This window comes from Sinohyriopsis cumingii, chromosome 9 (genome assembly GCF_028554795.1).
Source record: "Sinohyriopsis cumingii isolate HCF-2022 chromosome 9, ASM2855479v2, whole genome shotgun sequence".
NCBI classification, from domain to species: domain Eukaryota; kingdom Metazoa; phylum Mollusca; class Bivalvia; order Unionida; family Unionidae; genus Sinohyriopsis; species Sinohyriopsis cumingii.
Genome location: NC_142969.1, coordinates 27,015,765 through 27,041,219, shown reverse-complemented (window position 1 = coordinate 27,041,219; position 25,455 = coordinate 27,015,765). Strand labels below are relative to the sequence as shown.

General features: G+C 33.9%; 1 protein-coding gene across 5 annotated transcripts in view; it reads right to left on the bottom strand.

The window, feature by feature from the left end:
- LOC149791443 (diacylglycerol kinase beta-like) overlaps positions 1 to 25,455 on the bottom strand; it is a 264,102-nt gene that overhangs the window by 59,828 nt on the left and 178,819 nt on the right. For 4 of the 5 annotated variants that reach the window (XM_089969976.1, XM_089969977.1, XM_089969978.1 and 1 more), the window contains exons 11-15: positions 23,423 to 23,556; positions 13,830 to 13,946; positions 10,057 to 10,155; positions 7,445 to 7,513; positions 1,274 to 1,365 (exon numbers count right to left, since the gene is read on the bottom strand). In XM_089969976.1, coding sequence (XP_089826102.1) covers positions 1,274 to 1,365; positions 7,445 to 7,513; positions 10,057 to 10,155; positions 13,830 to 13,946; positions 23,423 to 23,556 — 511 coding nt within the window. The remainder of the gene's footprint in view (positions 1 to 1,273; positions 1,366 to 7,444; positions 7,514 to 10,056; positions 10,156 to 13,829; positions 13,947 to 23,422; positions 23,557 to 25,455) is intronic. The other variant, XM_089969979.1, reaches the window with a different exon arrangement.

Genomic DNA, 25,455 nt, shown 5'->3' with positions numbered 1-25,455 from the left:
ACACCATTGCTCACGTGTTAATTTACGGTCGGTCGCTGTGAAGTGAGAGTGATGATCTATCGAATTAGGTCAGAATTTATGCTGTATTTGAATAGCTAGTTATTTATGCCTCTGAGTAACGTAAGTGAGGGAATTTCATGTATGTATAAAAAGTGATACATATAGAGATTATGGGGTAATTTTGTCTTTTAAGGAAAGAGCTTTCTGGGAGAGACAGGACAGTCCAAAGATGGAAGTCAGAAGTCTGGAAGTAGATGACGTGTTCAGAATAAAAGACTAGGCAGTCCAAGAAGAGATGAAGTGTTCAGAATAGGAAGACTAGAGAATAGGAAGATGTGGTACATGGGTCATGAGAGGAAAGTGATGCAATCAGTCGTGGACAATGCACTCTTCTCACTTCTTATGATGATGAAATAAATCCAAATTAGACACTGCTATTAAATTCTGTTGACATAACTTAGATTGAATTGGAGTTGCCGCTATTAATTGTTATTGATTAAATTTTGTTATTTTTCTTGTCTAAGGGGGCCGTATTACATTATTACTTCCCAATAGTCATGCTCAGTTCTCTGCTAATATTCTATCTATCCACTCCCACCAGGCTATAAAATTGAGGGAGGTCATCCTCTAGATAATGCCAGCCAAATCCAATTAACCACCCCTCTTACTAAGAGGGTGATGTTACACACACACAGAGATATATATATATATATATATATATATATATATATATATATATATATATATACCTTAAAACACATGGATGATAGATAACAAGAGTATAAGCATTTTTTGTACATATATCAAGACATACATGTTACTTCTAAAACATGTTTGCACAGAAAAATGTATGTGGTCTTACCCCAGAAAATGAAATGCCAAAGAAAAAATGTAATTGATTACATTTTAAAAAGGAATGTAATTAGCCAATGACTCTATTCAAAAGTGAGTAATTGCAACTGCAATCAAATATCAAAATTAACTGTAATTTCATTGATCCTTTAAAACTAATTAATTCCAGTGCTTATATGGATGTGTGCTTTCTATTTAGTTTTTTTTTTAAAGGGACATAACTTCTGGTAAACTACGTGGTAAAGAGATTACTTCAGTTGTTTGCAATTTTTCAATAGAGTACTTTGTATTTAATATACAGAGACAAAAAGATGGTGAGAGAATGAACAAGATAAAGAGAGAGAGAGAGAGAGAGACAGACAGACAGAGAGAAAGAAGGATAAAGAGAATTATCTTTATCTTGACCTCTCCTCTAACTTACTTGCTGCCTTGTTTTCCACCACTTTTGGGATTCACAAACACTAGAAGAGGATGTGTGCCTGGAGCAGGAGTTATTTGAAATGAATTCTGACCCTAAAACAAAAAAATGAAATATTAATTCATGCATAATACAATATTTTTTTTAAAGATCTTCTCAAATACACTGTTCTTGAACCATTAAAGACAGACTTCAGCACTGATACTTTCAGTTAATTAAGTAAAATGGAGAAAATATAAAAGGCACACTCTAAAAGCAATTAAGTATATGGTAGCAAAAATAAAAGTTAAAGGAAGCAGTTAAAAAAGGCACATTCTAAAAGTAATCAAATAAAGGGGAGAACATTGCAAAAGGCACACCCTAAAAAGTAACTAAGTAAATGGGAGAACACATAAAAGGCACATTCTATGAGTAATTAAGTAAATGGGAGCAAATATGAAAGGCACATTCTACAAGTTACAGTAAAAGGACATGCATATAAAAGGAACACTTAAAGAGTAATTAAATAAAAGGAAGCACATACAAAAAGCACACTCTAAAAGTAATTAAGTAAACAGGACCAAATATAAAAGGAATACTCTAAAAGAAATAAAGTAAATGGAAGCACATACTAAATGCATACTCTTTGAATAATTAAGTAATGGGAGACACATAAAAGGCACTCAAGGAGTAAATAAGTAATGGGAGAAACATAAAAGGCACTCTAGGAGTAAATAAGTAATGGGAGACACATAAAAGGCACTCTAGGAGTAATTAAGTAATGGGAGACACATAAAAGGCACTCAAGGAGTAAATAAGTAATGGGAGAAACATAAAAGGCACTCAAGGAGTAAATAAGTAATGGGAGAAACATAAAAGGCACTCTAGGAGTAATTAAGTAATGGGAGACACATAAAAGGCACTCAAGGAGTAAATAAGTAATGGGAGAAACATAAAAGGCACTCTAGCAGTAAATAAGTAATGGGAGACACATAAAAGGCACTCTAGGAGTAATTAAGTAATGGGAGACACATAAAAGGTACTCAAGGAGTAAATAAGTAATGGGAGAAACATAAAAGGCACTCTAGCAGTAAATAAGTAATGGGAGACACATAAAAGGCACTCTAGGAGTAATTAAATAATGGGAGACACATAAAAGGCACTCAAGGAATAAATAAGTAATGGGAGAAACATAAAAGGCACTCTAGGAGTAAATAAGTAATGGGAGACACATAAAAGGCACTCTAGGAGTAATTAAGTAATGGGAGACACATAAAAGGCACTCTAGGAGTAATTAAGTAATGAGAGACACATAAAAAGCACTCTAGGAGTAAATAAGTAATGGGAGACATAAAAAGCACTCTAGGAGTAATTAAGTAATGGGAGACACATAAAAGGCACTCTATGAGTAAATAAGTAAAAGGCAGCACATATACAAGGCGCATTTTAAAATTATATGTATACTTCATCAAATTACTTTTCTCAACCAGCTGTCAGAAGAAGCACCACTCACCTGTACACTAACGCCACCCAGAAACAGCAGATGAGATCCAAATTCTGCTTTTGTTCATAACAGAGGTTTAGTATCATAAAACCCTTGTGACAGCAAATCTTGCCTTTTTGGGCACAATTAATTAGATATTTAGTATCATAAAACCCTTGTGACAGCAAATCTTGCCTTTTTGGGCACAATTAATTAGGTATTTAGTCATAAAACCCTTGTGACAGCAAATCTTGCCTTTTTGGGCACAATTAATTAGGTATTTAGTATCATAAAACCCTTGTGACAGCAAATCTTGCCTTTTTGGGCACAATTAATTAGGTATTTAGTATCATAAAACCCTTGTGACAGCAAATCTTGCCTTTTTGGGCACAATTAATTAGGTATTTAGTCATAAAACCCTTGTGACAGCAAATCTTGCCTTTTTGGGCACAATTAATTAGGTATTTAGTATCATAAAACCCTTGTGACAGCAAATCTTGCCTTTTTGGGCACAATTATTTAGGTATTTAGTATCATAAAACCCTTGTGACAGCAAATCTTGCCTTTTGGGCACAATTATTTAGGTATTTAGTATCATAAAACCCTTGTGACAGCAAATCTTGCCTTTTTGGGCACAATTAATTAGGTCTTTTATTAATAACGGTTTTCTGCAAATATCAGAAGAAGGTGAATGCAGTAATATTGAGAAAGCACTCTCTAACCAGGGATTTACTAGATTACAACTCATCATGACACAACAAAAGAAATAGTGAGCAATTTGTAAATATATTCCAACCTCTCCCACATAACACCCTTACAGACATGACGATATGTTACCATAAGAAATTTTTGGGGTGAAAATGCTGATATGGCCATGTATACAGGATAAGTAGTGATAACAAGATTTTCAATGGATGTCAAACTGTCATAAGAAGTCTTCTGGGGAAAACAACATGTTGATAAGACTTTACATTTAGGAGTAGTAATATTAAGATTTCCAATAAGTCTTTAGTGGTGGCCATACTGGATGACAGATTGGCACCATTTTCATTTTGGACCAGACAGACATAATTCAAATTTTGCTGAAAACCACATGTTGATATGACCATCCACTGAGGAGAAGAAGTGATCACAAGATGTTGCAAGGTTGGTGACGATGTTTTTTAGTTCATCTCACACCCAATTTCAATCTGGGAGCAACTAATTCATAAGAAGTCTTTGGTGAAAACCCTATGTGGAAATAACCATATATCAAGAAGTAGCAGCAGCAAGATTTTCAAGATATCCCATGATATCTTGTGCACAATGGGGTCCCAAAACAATGCACTATAAATGAAGGCACAAGTTACCAAGGGACCTGTACAAAATAATCATAAAAGGATGGAAATCATTGGAAGAACGTGAATATAAAAAAGTGGGGAGGTGGCAGGTTACATCACTGAATAATCATTTTAAAATCATGTTGAAGTTAACTATGAATAAATATCTCTTTATAATGGTGTTGTTTATTTTTCTTCATAAATTACCTTTAATTCCGGAATAAACAATATCGAAGAGATCATTAAAAACATTCTAATTGGTTTCCGTACACTTAACATGTGTGCCACTAAACGCATTATGTATTATGTCACTGTTATTTTGTCTTGAATTGGATACATTCTAGTTTTATTGTTCATTTGAAATAAAACAAGATTACTTTCTTCAAAAAGATCGACATTCATTTGGAGAAACAAGAATGTCAAAACCTGTGTTTTCATTTTTTTATTCACAAGACAGATTGACGAACTGATAGATTTAGTTTGCAATTCAATGCCCCAAAAAATTAATTCACAAGGTTAATTATTACCAAACAAGAATTTAATAAGCCTTAAAAAAAATTGACAAAAAAATGCAAATGGGAGCTTGATAAAATTTGCAGTTCATGACACACTTGACTAATATGACTTCACTTATCACCGTCTCATTTCACTCAGCATATCTCTTCTGAAAACAAAATTTCTTTGATTTCATGTTGGTGCTGGAATCTCCAAAACCATCCATGGTTTGCCATGAAATCTTACTCAGTCATTATCAAAACTTTTCTCTGCCTGGGCCTTGAGAATGGTTCCAGATATAAGAACAGGTATTCACATCATTGTCAAATTCCATATCACTTGCACGCTGTACTGGTTTTCACTTGAACCCATCACAGGAATCAACATAATGCAAGTAATCCTGAAATTTCTGCTCATCCACAAACCAGTGAGTGTCGACTTTGCAATTTTGAGTTCATTACAAACTATTACTCTCACTTCACCATTATGAACTCCATGTATAACAAAGCTTTATACTCAATGAGTATGCCTTTTGCTTGGTTCCCTTACTCTCAAACTTCACATTTGAAAATGATTAGGATAGATTTCTGATTAATATATACACTTGAATGATGTTAAGTACATCAAATTTGAAACCATGTTCAATTGGTAAAATAAAATGATTGGATTTGAATGCCTTTTATTTTATTACTCCTACTATATTAAATACAAAGACTTAACGAGATAAAACAAAACAAGTCACTTTTAACTGATCTTTACAATGCAGAACACATTTCCTCAAGCTGTAGATCGAAACACAGCTGGCACTTGATTAGGTTCAGAAGTGCTTGTGGGTATCGATGTAATGGTCGATTGATTTTTTTCTTGTTTTATTATAACAGAACTATCCAAGATTATAATGTTTGTACTGAAAAAGAATTATGAGATAAAAACATGAATTTCACCTTTAATTCACATTTAATTGGTGTTTATTTCTTTGCCACACATTGGCATTTACCAGAATTTATCATCCATTGCTATTTTGCCACCTATTATTATTTACAGTGTATTGAGAAATACTTTTAAATCAAATCAACCAAAATTCTGATTTTTCTTAAAACTTGCAAATTTCACAACATTGATTATAAAATTGTGGACAATAACTGCCATTTTTCGATGGTAAATCGATGATATATATCATGGTTTCATTTACCAATTCTTACTGCATTTTCTTCCCATTCAACACATAGGGGACAATTTGTTAAAGTGTTTTCTTTGGAAAACCCCTGAGATCAATGCCTGGCACCTCATTATAAGGTGGTTCAAGAGTTATCAGGATGCAGATTATTAAGGGATTGGTGTGGCTGCTACTTTGGTCCAATAGACAGCATTTTCAGATGTTACAAAAACTTTCTGGGTGAAAACCCCATAAATCTGACTTTCCATTTAGTTGAAGTAATAACAAGATTTTTAAGATGGCACTACGGCAGCCATATTGGATGTTTGTTCAGTATCAATTTTATGTAGGCCAACCAGACATCATAAGAATTCTTCTGGTGAAAACCCTATGCAAATACGACTTTCTGTCAGGAAGATTTTCATGATAACTGCTACTTGAGTTAAGATTGGTAGCATTTTCAATTAGGACCAATTAGACATCATAAGAACTCTTTTGATGACAACCCTGTCAATATAACTTTCCATTTAGAGGTAGCGATAACAAGATTTTCAAGATGGCTACTATGGTAGCCATATTGGATATCAGTTCTGCACCAATTTTATTCAGGGTCAACTAGACATCAAAGGGTCAATAACTTTTAAAAAACTGCATGAGCCGTGATTGGCCAATATGCACATCTTCCTGTAAGGCTCATAAAATGTGCCAAGTTTCTTGGTTATCCATCAACAAGAGTACAGTGAGTGGTACATTACACACCTGCACTATGTTTAATAGTTGTCTATGCAGGCATGTCTTGGGTACAGTTTACAGTGAATTCCTGACCACTGGGTCTTAATAACCTGGACCTTTGGTCAGGGTATGCATACTTGAACTAAAGTTACAGTGGATAAATCATTGTTTTGTTATCCATATTACTATAATATTGACCACTGATCCCTAGAATGAAAATATAAAGGTTTCTTTATTACCCTAAGTGCAAGCCATCCACAAACTTTGGTGAAGGTACTTGGTTGGGATTTGAAATCTGCTTGCAGAATCCATTTTTTCCCCATTTTCTTGCAGTCATCTTGACCTTTGGTCTTTTGACCCCAAAATCAACAGATTATTTCATTAAACCAAATGCAAGTCATCCCAAAAGTCTGGTCCTGCTCTGTGATGTAGAACTAATTTTCCTGTTCAGAAATCATTTTTCTCATTTAGTTGCAGTGATCTTAACCTTTGATCTTTTGATCCCATAATCAATAGACTTCTTTCTTACCATAGGTACAAGCTACCAATACAGGTATGCAATACAGAACTAATGCTATTGTGCAGAAACCATTTTTCTCCTTTCAATTACAGCGACCCAAATATTTGACCTTTTGACCCTGAAACTGACAAGCTTCTTACTTACAGAAGTGCAAGCTATCCACAATGCTTGGTAACTGTAGATGGTAGAGAACTGAAGTTATTGTGTGGAAAGTATTTGGTAACAAATAGACAGACATACCTTCTGAATAATGTATATAAACAAGTTTTCAAGAATTTAGAAAGAACATAAATATATGTACAAAGTCAGCCACCACCCCCATCCCAGGGATAAGGTACCATGAAACTCACTCCTAACTGTTGCCTAGGATCAAGGAAGAAAGAATGGTTGAGATACAAAGAATCTGTACATATATATGTGCTTTTTATACACATGGATGCCTAGATCAATGCTGGGAGGTGAGCAAAAAAGTTTAGTGATAATAACTTACACTCCCATCAAATGTTGTGGAATCTGCCCTTGTCAGACTTTTTTTATCTGACTGACCAGTCTTCCTCTCCTGAAAGAGACAAATACACAGCATTATGAAACATGTAGAACACATACAATAATATGATGGTAGTGAGTGGCATATGAAGTAAATTTGCAAGTTTCATAAATATCATATGAAGCAAACAGAAGCTGTGTGCATCTAAAGCAAAACTTTGATAAAAAAAGCATCAATTACTTGAATACCCATATCTGTGTGTGTAATCTGAAAATTATAATAGTTCTTGCCAGACATTTCTTTTCATAAAAGTTTGCATGATGGCTATGTATTTGTTAAATCTTATTAAAAAAAACATTCAAAAAGGTATAAGTTATGATAAAAGAGAAAACACTGATATACTTATTATATGTACTAAAAAATAAGTGCTGTTCTGCTCCGGATTTGCTGTTAAAATATTAGTATTGATCCATAATTTAATGGTCTCCTCTCAAACTGTTTATAAAAATGATTTTATTTCTCCAAAAACCTATAAAATATAATTTCACCCCCCAAAAATATTTTATTCCACTCTAATCTTGTTAAAAATTAATTATGAATTGAAAACAAACTGACTAACATGTAATATGTCAAAATTATGTAACACCCAAAATAGATCTGTATTTCTGATCAATTTCAACAGTGAAGTTTGATTTGATTAGGTCCCCAAACAAGTCTTATTTAATTTGGGCCCAGAACACTTGTTTGTTCCAAATGTTTGATGTACTGACGCAATTAAACACAATGTAGTTTTTTTTTAAAACTATATAATTCAAACCAAAGCAAACCTGGGGTAAAACTAGTTCTCTGTTAATCTTTTCTCATAAATATATTTAGCATGACCAGAGCAGGGGAGGGGGAGACTTTAATATTTTATCTGAATAACAATTTACCTTAAGTACTTACACCAACAAAGAATTTCTATCCAATATTGTGACTGTAATATCCTGAGCTTTACTTCAGCCCAAGGCGAGATTTGATTTGATGTCAACTTGGGATTTTAATTCCATAACAGATGAGCTATTTTTAAGTTTCAACAACTTAATAATTCTTTTAAGTTTAATGCCATGCTATAAATGGTGGTCAGTATAACTGGTGGAGGAAGAGTCCAGAAAAACCCCAGTAAGAAACAATGGCCCATGTAAAGCTACTGGCAGCTTTCTCACTTACCCAAAATGGCCGATTTAACAAATGCTAGTAATAATAAAAATGAATTGTACACTGTGCAATAGGGAATCGAGAATAAAACTGTCAGTCGTTAACATTCCAGTCTAAATTCTCTTTTTCTGCAATGGGTCAGAATAAATTGATATATTTTATATGCTCTTTCCCTTATTAAATTACACAGAATTCTTCTTCTTATGTAAATGTAGATGACACGTGTGATGCTCAATAGTGAAAGTCAAAAACACACATACCAAAAGAATAGCTGCAAATGTGATGAATGTATCTCTCAGGAAAAAATACAAACAGAAACAAATTTAACTATGGAATCATACATGCCAACCCCACCAGAGGTATTTGTGTAATTACTACTATTATAAGTGACAAAAAACCATAAATTGGGTGTAAAAATTTTAATCTATATATTACATGCCAGAATTACAGCAGTTATAAAAAAACAGATGCATTTATTAATGCTACTAACCTGGTTCTACAGCTGGCCAAAATCCAATGGATCATAACCAGAATACAAACAGAAAATATACTGAGCTGGGATTCTGCAATGAGCATGATCATTACTCTGAGAATCTTATTATTCTTTTAAAGTTTGCACAATAGTGCTGACTTAGCCTTATTTCTGATCTGACACGTTTTGAAGTTACAAAAGATATCTGCTCACATCATAAAATGTTTGACTAAACATCTGGTGCCATTTTTGTTAAAACTATATACTGGTCTACTAATTAACTAGCTTATCAATATAATGAATCTGTGAGGCATAGTTCATATTATAGAAACCTGTCTGTTTTCTTGGAAATGGGTCATATACAGCTGTTATAATTAGCAAATACGGAAAATACTCTTATTTTATTCTTATGCAGCAGTCAACGTTTTAGGAATAGTCTCAAATTCATACAAGTGGAACTAAAGAGATGATAATAAAATGACAAAAACAACTTATCAATTTATTTATTTTTATTTTTTAATTAACCAAAAAAGCGTAATTCATACACAGTGGAGCACAAAAAGTAATTTGGTGGAAAAAATCATAACGATTACACCAAAAGTTTAATGGTTGGCATTTATGTAGAACACATTGAAAATATGATACCACTTGGGCGTATTTCCTAATGTATATAGCACTTGTTATATTCCTGAATGTGCTAATACTTTGAAATATAAATTTTAGGAACATGTTTTTCTTCCTTATAGCTAACCAAGGTCACTTCAAGGGAATATACATTTAATGAATGCTCCCTGTAGAAATACTATAATGGATGGTCCTTACCATACAAGTTTATCTATTACCATTTTCAATATTATACTTTTTTCTAACAACTTCCAGGCAAATAAACAAAAATTTCAAATGTGATCATAGGCTGTCAAGGTGAAAATATTGTCCTTGACCTTACCAGCACTGCTGGGCAAATGGAAGTGGGTGGAAGTATGAAATCCCTGAACTCTCCCAAGTCACATTCTGGCTTTACCTGAGACACACATTTACTGTGAAGCTGAAATGAGATGTTAAATTAATCAGATTCAAAAAAAGAAATTACTAAAGAAAGAATTGGAAATAAAATGGATCGTAAACAAAAATACATTGTCATCATGAAAATCATAAAGACAAACTACCAGCTTTACCTTCAATGTTTTAATCTTTGTATTTCTAGCTAGTGATAAAAAATACAACTGCACAGAACTCACAACTGCTGTAACTATAAATCAAAAACAAGAATTCTGATTGGATGGTTTATGATGACACTGTCGAATCTTTATTTTCTGTATCATGCTGAGGAAAAGGAAGTGTAACGCCTTTTTCACAAGACAGTTGATCTGGTATGGTCCAGGTTGATCTTGATCAATCAAACTTAGTTTATGAGATTTAAGCTCTAAAATCTGAGATACCATGGATTTTAGATAGCTGATGAAATTAAATTTTCATTCTATATTTTATTTACACCTGCCAAATATGTTAATATCTGGTTGATTACAATTAGTTCTTGAGAAATTGTATCAGTTTCTATTTTTTTAAATGAACTATGGCTCTGACCTATTTAGACATAATTCCCATTATTGGCAAGAGCTGGTTGAATTATCATCTATCTGCAAGGGCCTGATTGAACTATTATCTGCCTGTATGGGCCTGACTGAACTGTCATCTATCTGCAAGGGCATGATTGAACTATCATCTGTCTGCAAAGGCCTGATTGAAATAAACAATATCTACAAAGGCCTGATAGAACTATCCTGTCAGCAAGGGTCTGATTGAACTATCCTGTTGGCAAAGGCTTAATTGAACTATCATCTGTCTACAAGGGCCTTACCAAACTATCATCTATCTGCAAGGGCCTAATATAACTATCATATGTCTGCAAGTGTCTGATTGAACTATCATCTATCTTCAAGGGCCTGATTAAACTATAATCTGTCTACAAGGGCCTTACCAAACTATCATCTATCTGCAAGGGCCTAATATAACTGTCATGTCTGCAAGTGTCTGATTGAACTATCATCTATCTTCAAGGACCTGACCAATCTATCATCTATCTGCAAGGGCCTGATTAAATTATCACTGATCTGCATGAGCCTGATTGAACTATCATCTCTTTGCAAGGGCCTGATTTAACTATCAATTATCTGCATCGGCCTGATCAAACTATCTATCTGCAAGTTTCTGATAGAACTATCATCTGTCTGCAAGGGTCTGATTGAACCATCATCTGTCTGCAAGGGCCTGCTTAAACTATCATCTGTCTGCAAAGGCCTGATAGAACTATTATCTGTCTGCAAGGGTCTGATAGAACTATCATCTGTCTGCAAGGGTCTGATGGAACCATCATCTGTCTGCAAGGGCCTGCTTGAACTATCATCTGTCTGCAAGGCCCTGATAGAACTATTATCTGTCTGCACGTGCCTGCTTGAACTATCATCTGTCTACAAGTGCCTGATAGAACTATCATCTGTCTGCAAGGGCCAAATCAAACTATCATCTATCTGCAAAGGCCTGATTGAGCTATCATATGCAGAGTCTGACTGAACTATCATCTATCTGCAAGGGCCTGACTCAACTGTAATCAAGGTGACAAATGAAAACCAGTCATGCAGATTCACAGCAACCTGCAATAATGTTTGGACAACTCATTTTCAAAGAACAATTTAAAACATGACATACCCTTTGGGACATGCAAGTTAAACAAAGAACATTGACAAATTACATGTTCTGTGTTGAGCAATACAGTGCAATGGATGATGTCAGAAATCTCATTTGAATGACTACTAGTTGAAAAATCAAGCTACACTGCATGACAGATGTTTATTAATAATAATTTAATGATACATTATTAAAATTACCTGATATTAGGAACAAAATTTTTTCCAAATATTTTTCCACTCCTACACCTTAAACTGATTTTGATATGCCAATACAAATGTTTGCTGTACTAAACTTGATGCACAATTTCTTTCATTTCATTACTGAGATAAGCCTTCAAATAAATCTACTTCTGTGGTTTACATGCATGCCTTAGAAAAATTTACAAGACTGTTATTGTGTAACATGCTAACTTTCTAAAAGTAAGCTAATTTTTATAAAGAGATATCAGCAGAACTCAAGTTTGCAATGTATACCTCATCCTCATTAAACCACCACACCCTGAAATAACTACAATTTCAAATTCTTACAATTTTTCTTGGAAATATGTGGCACTGAACTTGTGCATGGAACACCTCACCTGGATTTCATCATCAGATACTAAATCTAAATTTCAACTTAAATATAGAATCCAGCAATCTGAATGGATAAAATTTTGTCTGATTTGACCAATCAAAGGCTTTAAGTCTGGACTTAACTTTAATATGTATTGGCAAAATTTTGAACAAATATAGAGATCTTAAACTACTGAGCTTGAAAGTTTGTGTCAGCCAATCTTAAAAGATTTTACCTTTGACTTGATGATATACTGGTGAAATTCTAACCTAGCCAAGAGATCTTAAAATCTTTCAAGATTGAAATTTTGTGTCAGCCAATCATAAAAGATTTTACCTTTGACTTGATGATATACTGGTGAAATTCTAACCTAGCCAAGAGATCTTAAAATCTTTCAAGATTGAAATTTTGTGTCAGCCAATCTTAAAAGATTTTACCTTTGACTTGATGATATACTGGTGAAATTCTAACCTAGCCAAGAGATCTTAAAATCTTTCAAGATTGAAATTTTGTGTCAGCCAATCATAAAAGATTTTACCTTTGACTTGATGATATACTGGTGAAATTCTAACCTAGCCAAGAGATCTTAAAATCTTTCAAGATTGAAATTTTGTGTCAGCCAATCTTAAAAGATTTTACCTTTGACTTGATGATATACTGGTGAAATTCTAACCTAGCCAAGAGATCTTAAAATCTTTCAAGATTGAAATTTTGTGTCAGCCAATCATAAAAGATTTTACCTTTGACTTGATGATATACTGGTGAAATTCTAACCTAGCCAAGAGATCTTAAAATCTTTCAAGATTGAAATTTTGTGTCAGCCAATCTTAAAAGATTTTACCTTTGACTTGATGATATACTGGTGAAATTCTAACCTAGCCAAGAGATCTTAAAATCTTTCAAGATTGAAATTTTGTGTCAGCCAATCATAAAAGATTTTACCTTTGACTTGATGATATACTGGTGAAATTCTAACCTAGCCAAGAGATCTTAAAATCTTTCAAGATTGAAATTTTGTGTCAGCCAATCTTAAAAGATTTTACCTTTGACTTGATGATATACTGGTGAAATTCTAACCTAGCCAAGAGATCTTAAAATCTTTCAAGATTGAAATTTTGTGTCAGCCAATCATAAAAGATTTTACCTTTGACTTGATGATATACTGGTGAAATTCTAACCTAGCCAAGAGATCTTAAGATCTTTCAAGATTGAAATTTTGTGTCAGCCAATCATAAAAGATTTTACTTTTGATAAGCTGTTTTTGATTGGCTGTCAGCAGAAATTCAGTCCCAAATTCTAGTTGAAAGCATTATGATCCAAAAGCTAAGAATTTGTATCTCAACTTAAAATCCAGGAAGGAACCTCGTAAGTCCGACTAAAATGAAATACATTCAAACTAGACTTACACTTTTAAAAACGTTGGTGAAATTGGGACCAACATTGTACTGGTCTATCTTATCTGGCATGATAATATCTTACCGTCAAATGACACCATCTACAATGGAGTCCTGTAACACCATTATAAGATTTTATTGACTTTCGGCACTTGCTGCATTTCCCTGTACAGTTACCTTCAACCCAATGGTGGTTCATCACCTGAAAGGAAGAAAACAAAACCCATGAGGTACTGACTGTAACATCTACTTTGACAAAGGATGGGAATTTTACTCTCTAGCATACAAAATATGATCCCTGCAAGTCATTAATCATTAACCTACGTTCAATATTCCATAAGCCTGTACAAGAAGTGGGGTATGAATATTGGTCATGTCTGTGTATGTGTTTGTAGATTAACTATATGATGGGTCTCAATGATCTCAATGAAAGCCGGTATGATTACTGGTGGTGATATATCAAAAAAAGAAACTGCACTGCAAACATTATCGGGCATAAAACATTCTGACTAAAGTGACCTTGAATGCCTATGAAATGTTGGCCCGTGACAGGGATAAATAAAAAGAGATAAAATAAAACAAAAGAACACACACACACACAGTGACAGGGCATGAAAGACAAAACAAGATATAAAAACACACATATATGAAATAGAGGTAGGATGATCAGTTTCATAAAAACCAAAGATTACAGCAATGGCCTCCCATGAAATGCATGCAGTCTACTCATTAATTCCATTCACATGTACGATACAAAGCTAGCCTGCTGAGGGCAACCACATGATTGTTTATAGCATTAAAAAATCTACATGATCATGAGTTAACTACAAATATTTAACCTATATCAATAAAACAAAAATGCAGGTCAAAGTGACCTTCTTTGGTTGAAGGGTACAGTACTAACAAATGCACACAAATACCATGTTTCATTAATTCTAACACAAACAATACCTAAATTTAAAACACACAATTCAACAAGACACTGAACCATAACATATAGGTCAGAAACCTATTTTTGCAATGGGGTGTAGTAAAATCATGCTAAATACAAAAACATTACCAGAGCCTGTAAAAGATGTGATAGGTCAAGATAAGCTTCTTGTGTTGTAAGGGTGTGGTACTAAAATAGATGCATATCATCACCATTTTCATGATTATAGAGTCAGAGAGAAAACGTTTTTGCAGTAAGGGTGTAGTACTTGTCAAGCAGCATTTCCACATCATGTGTCATAATTCTAGATAGGACAGTATGCACAAAGCATGCAAAAAACCTTTGTGGTCATAAGCTAAATGTAAAACTTAACCGAAGTCAATAAACTGTGTAGGCATTTTTTTTCTTTCTCACTTTTTGGTATGGGCATGGTACTAATGGAGATGTATACAATGCTTAAGTATACTGATTTTATCAAAATCAGTGCTTGAGAAATAAAATTAAAACACAAACTGCAATCCAAATCACTTAAGTGTGAAATATAGGTCCCAGAGACCTACTTTTGTGATATGTGTGTACTGCGTATCACTATATGTACTGGGTTGAATAAAACTAAGTGGTCATGAACTATATGCAGAACCTAAACCTAAGCCATCAAAATGTGAAATGTAGGTCACAACAATCTTCTTTTGCTCTATGGGTATGGTACCAATAAAGATGCAAACAACCATCAAGTGTAAGTCACTGAAGGGGTCACAGTCTGTATAAATGCATCCCCTCACCAAGTGTCACAATTCCAGTTATAACGGCATTTATGCAAGGTGCAAACAAGAGTTCCTTGAAGGGACTGTTACTCTATAGGGCAAATTAGCTGTGGTGTTACATATACTGGCTGTCAGCTAGGCATCATTTTCATTTAGGACAGAATAAAGTCTTTTGATGAAAACCCCATGTCATAATGGTCGAGGGAGCAGAGACAAGATTTTAAAGACAGCCATTTTCATTACAACCAACTAGGGATCATAAGAAGTCTACTGGTAAAAACTCCGTGTTGATATAGCCATCCATCTGAGATGAAGTAGAGATAACAATACTTTTAAGACATAACTTTCTGCTCAAGAGGAGTAGCAATAACAAGATTTTCAAGATGGCTGCTGTGGTGGTCATATTGGACATCAGATTGGCAACATTTTTATTTAAGACCAACTGAACATCACAAAAAAACTTCTGGAAAAACACTACACTGTTGCTGCTATTGTTGTTGTGGGTTAATGTCATTTTTCAGCACATGATAGGATACACATTGTGGCCAGTATATCTGGTGGAGGAAGAACCTGTGAAAACCTCCAAGAAGAACTACCAACCAATGGTAAGCTTTTTGCAAGATTTCTCATAAACCAATGTTGGCAAAATCCAATGTCAATGACTTTCTATTTAAGCCAAGTAGTGACAAAAATGTTTTTAAGATGGCGACCATACTGGATATCAAACCAACACCATTTTTATTTAGAATCCGCTAGACACGTAAGAAGTCTTCCAACACTGCTTTCATTTAGAACCAACTAAGAGACTATCCATGTAGGAGGAGTAGTGATAGCAAGATTTCAAGATGGCCTAGGTAGAGGCCATATTGGACTTCTGACCAGCACCACTTTCTTTCAGGACCAACTAGACATCAAAAGAAATTGTCTAGTGAAAACCCCATGATAATATGACAATCCATTCTGGAGTAATGATAACAAGATTTTTAAGATGGCCACTGTGGCAGCCATATTGGATAACTGAGCAGCACCAATTTCACTTTGGACTAACTAGGCCATGGGATGAATGTGTGTTTTAAGTTTCATGGCAATCCTCCAAGTAGTTTAGGATGAGTAGTGATACCAGACTTGTTTTAATGAACTTATGAATGCTAGATGACCATGATAGATGCTGGACAACAGATCATCCCATAAGCTCTTCTCACTGATGACCAGTACAGCTAAAAACCTGAACTAAAACAAAAATACTAACCAAGACTGTAAAAATAGCGTAATGTTGTGCATAAAGTTAGATTCCTTCCCTATGATCAAACTCCAAACTGTTATCTTGAAGAAAGAATGGTTGAAATGTGGTGATTTGTTTGTATATTCTTTCATATGTGTCATTGATGGAGGTAGTGCAATCTCTCTTGCCAACTTTGTTGAGGTTAACTAAATATTATATTTTGGGCTTCTTTGTCAACAATGGCTTGAATAATGCCATGATAAACTAGAGTTTTTAGTGATGAGGACATCACCAAGGACCCTGCTGTTCAGCTGGGTCTTAGGCAGAACTTTGTGGAAACAAAATTTGGTAAATTCAACAATAACGAGCCATACTGATAAAAAATGATGTAAGATGCTGACCATCCAACTTGTGCAGAAGCTGAAAGCTTTTAAATTGTGTGTAATTTATTCGAAATCCTGGACGAAATCCTGGTGCTAAAATCAAATTTGGAATAAAGAGCAACCATGCTACTAAATAATAATCATGTAACCTTACAAGGAATCTTATGTGAAGTAAGCATCTCGGGAATATAAAGATGCGTGTGAAGTACGCATATCGTGAATATAAAGATGTGTGTGAAGTATGCATGTTTTGAATATAAAGATGCATGTGAAGTATGCATCTCGTGAATATAAAGATGCATGTGAAGTACGCATGTTGTGAATATAAAGATGCATGTGAAGTACACTTCTCATGAATATAAAGATACGTGTGAAGTATGCATCTAGTGAATATAAAGATGTGTGTGAAGTACACTTCTCATGAATACGAAGATGCATGTGAAGTACGCATCTCTTGAATATAAAGATGCATGTGAAGTACACATCTTGTGAATATAAAGATGCATGTGAAGTACACATCTCGTGAATATAAAGATGCATGTGAAGTACACATCTCGTGAATATAAAGATGCATGTGAAGTATGCATCTCATGAATATAAAAATGCCTGTGAAGTATGCATCTCGTGAATATAAAGATGCATGTGAAGTATGCATCTTGTGAATATAAAGATGCATGTGAAGTACACCTCTCGTGAATATAAAGATGCATGTGAAGTACACATCTCGTGAATATAAAGATGCATGTGAAGTATGCATCTCATGAATATAAAAATGCCTGTGAAGTATGCATCTCGTGAATATAAAAATGCATGTGAAGTACGCATCTCTTGAATATAAAGATGCATGTGAAGTACACATCTTGTGAATATAAAGATGCATGTGAAGTACACATCTCGTGAATATAAAGATGCATGTGAAGTATGCATCTCATGAATATAAAAATGCCTGTGAAGTATGCATCTCGTGAATATAAAGATGCGTGACAGATTTAGTTGAAACCCTATATAAAGATATGCTGCTCAACCACAGTTTAAGGAAGACAGGCAATAAAGGGCCATAACTCCTGTAAATGACAGTGTGGAATACTGGAGATCAAACTAATTAAATGTGTCCTTCATATAAAGCTACATGCCAAGTTTACATACAATGAAAAAAAATTTGGAAATATTTTTTTGGGAAACCAATGCTCTGAAAATAAAATCACTGTGCATAACTTATGCTAATGATAATGTAGAATGTTGGATATCAAATTCAGTTGCAGTCTCAGTACCATAACAGCTGCATACCAAATTTGGTTGAAATCCATCCATTCCTAGCAACTCTTTGAAATCTAACAAAGAAGGCTCACAATCAAATTGCGTGTGTGTCTGTGTGTGTGTGTGTATGTATGTCATCAAAAGAAGCTGCAATCAAAATACAACAATTCATAATAAAGTTATCTTACCAAACCAAATTGTTGACTGATGGACAGACAGACGGACAGACAATGTGATTACTAGTGGAACCTAACGATAACAATGATACAGTCATACCTGTCTACAGTGGCCACCCATGGGTAAAGGCCAAAGATGCCTTGGACGACAGGTGACCAATGAAGGCAGGTTCAGCTCTCAAACTTGGCTGATGGCCAATGCATTTACTATGTACCAAATAGCATTATTATTATTATTATTATTATTATTATTATTATTATTATTATTATCATTATTATTATCATTTTGCATGTATTATTATTAGCAGCAATAGTATGCTATGAAGATACATATGTTAGTGTAGCTCTTTAACAAAAACAAAAATAAAAAAATAACAAAATAAAAAGTTCCACACAAGATTACTGTATCCTCACTGTAAACCCTCATGTACATTATTATATCATCATCACTGATTCTCCAATCACTGTCACATGTGATGAAGTATGATAAAGTTTTAGCAGTTCTTTTAATTCACACCCAAACTTTACCTACAATTGAGAAACACAGGACTGACTTTTTGTTAGGCTAGATGTTGTAAATAGGCAGGAAAACATGTGTTCACACTTCAAACAATTGATTTATTAGGCAGTTGTTCAAATTCACTGAGATCAAAAGACAGACAGCTTTTATGAGAGGCCTTTGATGATTTGGGAAAGAAAAGAAGTTTCCTGTGGCTATCGATTCATGTATTATACCTTGATATACATCATGCCTTGCTCATCAAACAAAACAAGTTCAATTTGCATAATTGGAGTGGTCACTGCTGATTTGCTCTAATGACTGCAGAAGGCAAGGTGAAAGCATTACTTGGTTAAGAAAACATCGATGCTGACTGCAGAGAAGACAGGGTGAAACCACTGTTTGGTTAAGAAACATATAACTGCTGACCATGGAAAAAACATACGGCCGCTGACCATGGAAAACAGGTTACTGATTAGATGATATTTAAATAGGAAGTCTGCCAGGGGAAAGGGGATTACAATGGCCACTGTGACCAGATGACCTCTAAACTTGGGTGACCATTAGGACAGGTTTTACTGTATGTACTGGTATAATATTTGTAAGACATAGGGTTGTCTCCCACCTGGCTATTAGCAACCACAAAATTAAATAATAACTCACCACAGTGGTGTAAACTTGGCTGCATGTAAGCATTCACAGTAGGTGAGGAAACAAGTAAATGGATGGTGTTTGCATCTTCAGATGTCGTTCTAGTTGTTATCATCCATATGTACCCGAGTGGACCTGAGTGGATCCATGTTCCAAGTTTGATATCTACATTTCAAGTACGATTACTACCTACATTCCAAATCTGATTAATATCTACCGTATATACTCGCGTATAAGCTGAATAATTTAGGAAAAAATAAGCCCTGGAAGAAAGGAGGGGTGGCTTATCAGTGGGCCAATGTCTAAACTTGACAGTTTTTAAGCCAGTTTTTAAGTCTTTTTGTTGACCACTGATATGGCTGTAAATCTTGGGACATGAAAAAATAATTTTTTCCATTACAAAGTACTATGACAGATTTTGTTAATTTTTAGCATGTGCATATTTTCTGATTTCTCCAACATGAAATTAAATAAAAGTATATACTGACTTCACAATTCATTGGCTGGTTGAGTTTACCCAGGAGACCAGGTTAAACCATAATGTAAAGTACTTATGCAGTGCAAAGCATCACTTAAATCCTTATTTATTCCCAAACACATTAGATGCAGATTTTGATTTATTCATTGTTTCGACTAAATTGCATTCTTCCAGATAACATTTCAGCTAGTCCTTAATAGCTGTTTCATTTACGTTGCATCACACATTCATGAGTTACTCATTTTCAATGATATAAGCGGTCGTTGAATATTTATAAAAAGGTATGCATATTTAATTGTACAAGGCACATAACCAGCATAACTTACATGCTGATGAAGAGTGGCAAGGATAAAGGCTAAAATTCTCATTTATAGATCAACCAAGATCAACATCAAGTTTAGTTTTGTGTTTTGGCTGAACAACATCATAACTTTCCACACAATGGAAAGCTTGATGTTTTGGCATCTCCTTTGTTGATAGTCTTCCAACAGCAATTCAGGTCAGTTAATCACTAAAACCCTGAAACTGGCTTGTGTTAAGAGGGAATTATGACTGGCAGCTATACTGGTACATTTATGTGTAATTGCCTATGATTTCAAAATATTAGCATGATTATTGTAGTTTTGTAAAACGGGTGAAAAGCATACCTGTTAACTTTTCAAAAGTCAAGTAGGGAGACTGAATTAAAAAAATAGAGAGATTGGGACCTAAAATTGGGAGGTTATTCGTGGCATTTTTAAAGCCTTGTTTTCACTAACTATTGATCGATCTTCCTGGTCCAATATGTGTAAAATTTGCAAAAACACTTGCCGTTTCTCCAAGAAACTTGCCCTATTTTCCCCCAGGACGTGCCATATTTTCATATTCTGGTCAACTGTGACCAAACTGCACAATAGCTAAAGGTTAGTTTTAAATAAACAAGCAAGGAAGCAAGCATGACTAATTAAATGTTAATCCTTATCGATGCAACTATTTTGTGAAAACGACTGGTCCTCCGTCATAATTCAAAGAAACCCTGTTCTACACTAATGTGTGTTATGCAAGCACCAGCAATTGATTGGCAAATAAAGGATTCCCAATTTTTTGGAATGGAAGGTACCTAAATAGGCAGCCTCAAGGTACTGTACATGTGGCAACTACTTTCCCCTCGTATATCTGACCTTATTCCCTTATTGTCAACTTGTAAGGCATTTAGTATTGCTTACTATAAAACAAATGTAATCCAAATTAATTTTGTGAGGACACATTTATGTGAACAATGTTTAAACTTAACATTCTATTTAGTGAAGAAGCGAATTCTTTCTAGTAAAGTATTTATTTTGTCACAACAATAACTCACAGGTGATACAACAGAACATGTAGGACTTTTCTTTTTATGAGAAATGAAAATCAAAGACATATTGTAATAATCAGGAGCTCTCTGCAAAAATTGGACGATATTATGAAATCAGGAGGTAGGCATGGAGCAACCCCAAATATCGGGAGCTTTTGTTTCCCTCCCGGCACGAAAGTTTACAGGTATGGTTTAAGGTTGCTTAAATCAAAGCAAACTACAACTCAGCTTTTATGGTATTAGCATAATTTTTGATGCATTATTTCTGAAACTCTGTTATTGTATTTTGGAGATATCATTAAACTTTAGCGCAGTGGTGCCCATGATTTGACTCCAAGGGATGTACTTCGTTCAGTGGAATTATGTAAATATGTGCAGTAGCCTAATTGTGAGCGTTGAATCGAACTGTATTGTTGTTTGTTGTGTTGGCATACTGGGAGCACATTTTAATTAGTTAGGTGTTTACAATTTCATAGCAAAGTAAAAACGTAATTACTGGTGCACTGATATAAAATTTCTAACGCAATAATGCATAAATAAACAATTATCGAGTCAAAAGGGAGAGGTAGTGTTACAGCAACTCGCGATTGCTAAATTCTTGTCATTGTTCGATCAAATTATACACTAATCTAAATTAGGCAGAAACAATCAGAAAACAGAAAATTAAATTAATTACTTTTCAAACAAGTTTATACCATTTCTTTTTAATAATCATGCAAGGAACCTTGAGATAAGTATATGTGTAATTTTTGTTAATATAAGTTTGCCTAAATAAATGCATTTAGAACCTACCTTGTGCATCTTGTGATGTCTTGGAGTTGAGGGTCGGCTTATATGCGTGTCATGCACTTTTCAGTGTTCAGTGTTCAGTTTGGGGGTCGGCTTATACTCGAACGAGCTTATACACAAGTATATATGGTACATTCCAAGTCTGATTGCTATCTACATTCTAGGTTTATTTTCTAAAAAACATTTTAACTCTGACTTCTATCTACATTCTAGGTTCCGTTCCAAATTTGATTACTATCTACATTCCATGATTGATTACTATCAACATTTCATGTGTGATTACTATCAACATTCCAAATTTGATTACTATCTACATTCTAGGTTTGATTACTGTCAACATTCCAAATTTGATTATTATCTACATTCTAGGTTTGATTACTGTCAACATTACAAATTTGATTACCATCTACATTCTAGGTTTGATTACTGTCAACATTCCAAATTTGAAAAAGTTTGATTACTATCTACATTCTAAGTTTGATTACTGTCAACATTCCAAATTTAAAAAAGTTTGATTACTATCTACATTCTAAGTTTGATTACTGTCAACATTCCAAATTTCCAGTGGTCCCTCATTATAACTGTGTTCATAGGAGTCATAAATAGGGTAAAATGTTCTTTGTGAGGCCACCTTATACTGGGGTACATTATTTTGAGAATAGAATTCAAACAGCTACAATAAGAGTCATAACCATACTGGTGTCATATCATCAACCGCACAATCGTGAGATGCTTTATATTAAAGAACCACTGTACTTGCATCCAGCACCAATAATAAAAAAAAAATATTTTTAAAAACTTTTTAAAAAAGGAAAGAAATGATCAATAAAACTAATTTTTAGATCTATCCTAAATGATAAAATAGAAGTATTAGATTAGTACATTGTCAGAGTTGAGGTGTTAAGTTACAGCAGAAAGCATTTATTTATTAATTATATATATATAAGCGATCATAGCATCATAGCAATGCTATATAATGGGTCAAGCTTTACTATACATCTATTGCTTCAGTAAAAAGGTAACACAAATAATTTTAGTCATAATCATATCTTTTTACCTGGTGCCTTGACTTCTTTTCACGTAAAAAATAGTATTATCCATTTTAACATCAATTCCATAAACAAAATACTGCAGTAAAACTAACCCATTATGTTGTAGCTATAGAAAGAAATGGAAGCAGAAAAGAGTAGCATACATGATCCAGTTTGGGAAGGTCCAGGTTGAAACTTGCCCGACTTACATGCGAAGTTTTCTTGGATTTTACATATGTTGTTATGCAAGAGGCAGGTGCCCTCTGAACACAACGCTCATGAACTGTATATTTACAAACTGAAATGACAAAATAATTCAAGTATTTACTGAAACATTGCTGAATCTTTTTTAGCCATAATAACTGTGATGCATAAAGGCTTTAAAACAAATAGGAAAAGTAAGAGTTTATAATTAATAACTCCACATTAAACTAAATCTGAACATTTGGATAATGTGTGTGTGTGTGTGTGTGTATATATATATATATATATATATATATATATATATATATATATATATATATATATATAAATAATATATGTATTGTATGTAATGTATCAATGATATACCACCATATGTAAAAAGATTTCATTAAAAGGAAATGAGGCTTGCCAAGTTTCCTTTTAATCAAAAATTTATATGAGTGGTATATCAATGATACAGCATACATACTATACGTATATTTTATTCACATCACATACAAATACACATATTTGGAATGGAGTTAAGATATGCTCCGGGTAACGTGTATTTACTGTGTGAATGAACTCAAATCCCTGCGAGTGTGTCTGCTACAAAATTTAGTTCTATGCTTCTTCTTCTTCTTCACAATCACATTTGCAAACTGATAAGTTGATTGTTTTCTGTTTAAGTTTCTATATTTATTCACATTGATTAAATCAACACAAGACATACCTATGATTTAAACATGAAAGATTGTTTTTATGAAGAAAGTACACACTGAACACTGAGGCATTCACATACTGGTATATGGAAATTAGTGTGGAATAGAAACTAAGCAAAATGATGAACTAATAAGAGGTAATTAAAACATTTTAATATATTTACAGTTGATTTAAGTTATTATTCTGCTTTAATTAACAATACTACTGACCATAAAATTCTCTCTCTCTCTCTCCCCTTTGGATGGTTTGACTTAACTTTACCATCATTCATAGTCCAGAGATATCATCATATGACACAAGCGAAAATCCCCAATGCTCATATTTTCATGCATTTTCACCCGTATCTTGCTATGATGGTCTGGGGAGGGGGACTGTTTGGTTATTTTCATATTTAATTAATAATAATCATTTTTTGGAGCAACATAATAGGTTTAAAAACAACAACAATAAAACATTAACCGACAAATTTAACTTAGTGTTGACCAGCTATTGCAACTATGTATCAATGATATTATGAACACCGTAGATAGATCCCAAGGAAAGTGTAAAAATACCATCACAACTATGTATCAATGATAGTATGAACACTGTAGATAGATCCCAAGGAAAGTGTAAAAATACCATCACAACTATGTATCAATGATATTATGAACACTGTAGATAGATCCCAAGGAAAGTGTAAAAATACCATCACAGCTATGTATCAATGATAGTATGAACACTGTAGATAGATCCCAAGGAAAGTGTAAAAATACCATCACAACTATGTATCAATGATAGTATGAACACTGTATATAGATCCCAAGGAAAGTGTAAAAATACCATCACAACTATGTATCAATGATAGTATGAACACTGTAGATAGATCCCAAGGAAAGTGTAAAAATACCATCACAACTATGTATCAATGATAGTATGAACACTGTAGATAGATCCCAAGGAAAGGGTAAAAATACCATCACAACTATGTATCAATGATAGTATGAACACTGTAGATAGATCCCAAGGAAAGTGTAAAAATACCATCACAACTAACCATATTCTTGTAGGTTACTTGGTGCAAGATCAACTATGTATCAATGATATTATGAACACTGTAGATAGATCCCAAGGAAAGTGTAAAAATACCATCACAACTATGTATCAATGATAGTATGAACACTATAGACAGATCCCAAGGAAAGTGTAAAAATACCATCACAACTATGTATCAATGATAGTATGAACACTGTAGATAGATCCCAAGGAAAGGGTAAAAATACCATCACAACTAACCATATTCTTGTAGGTT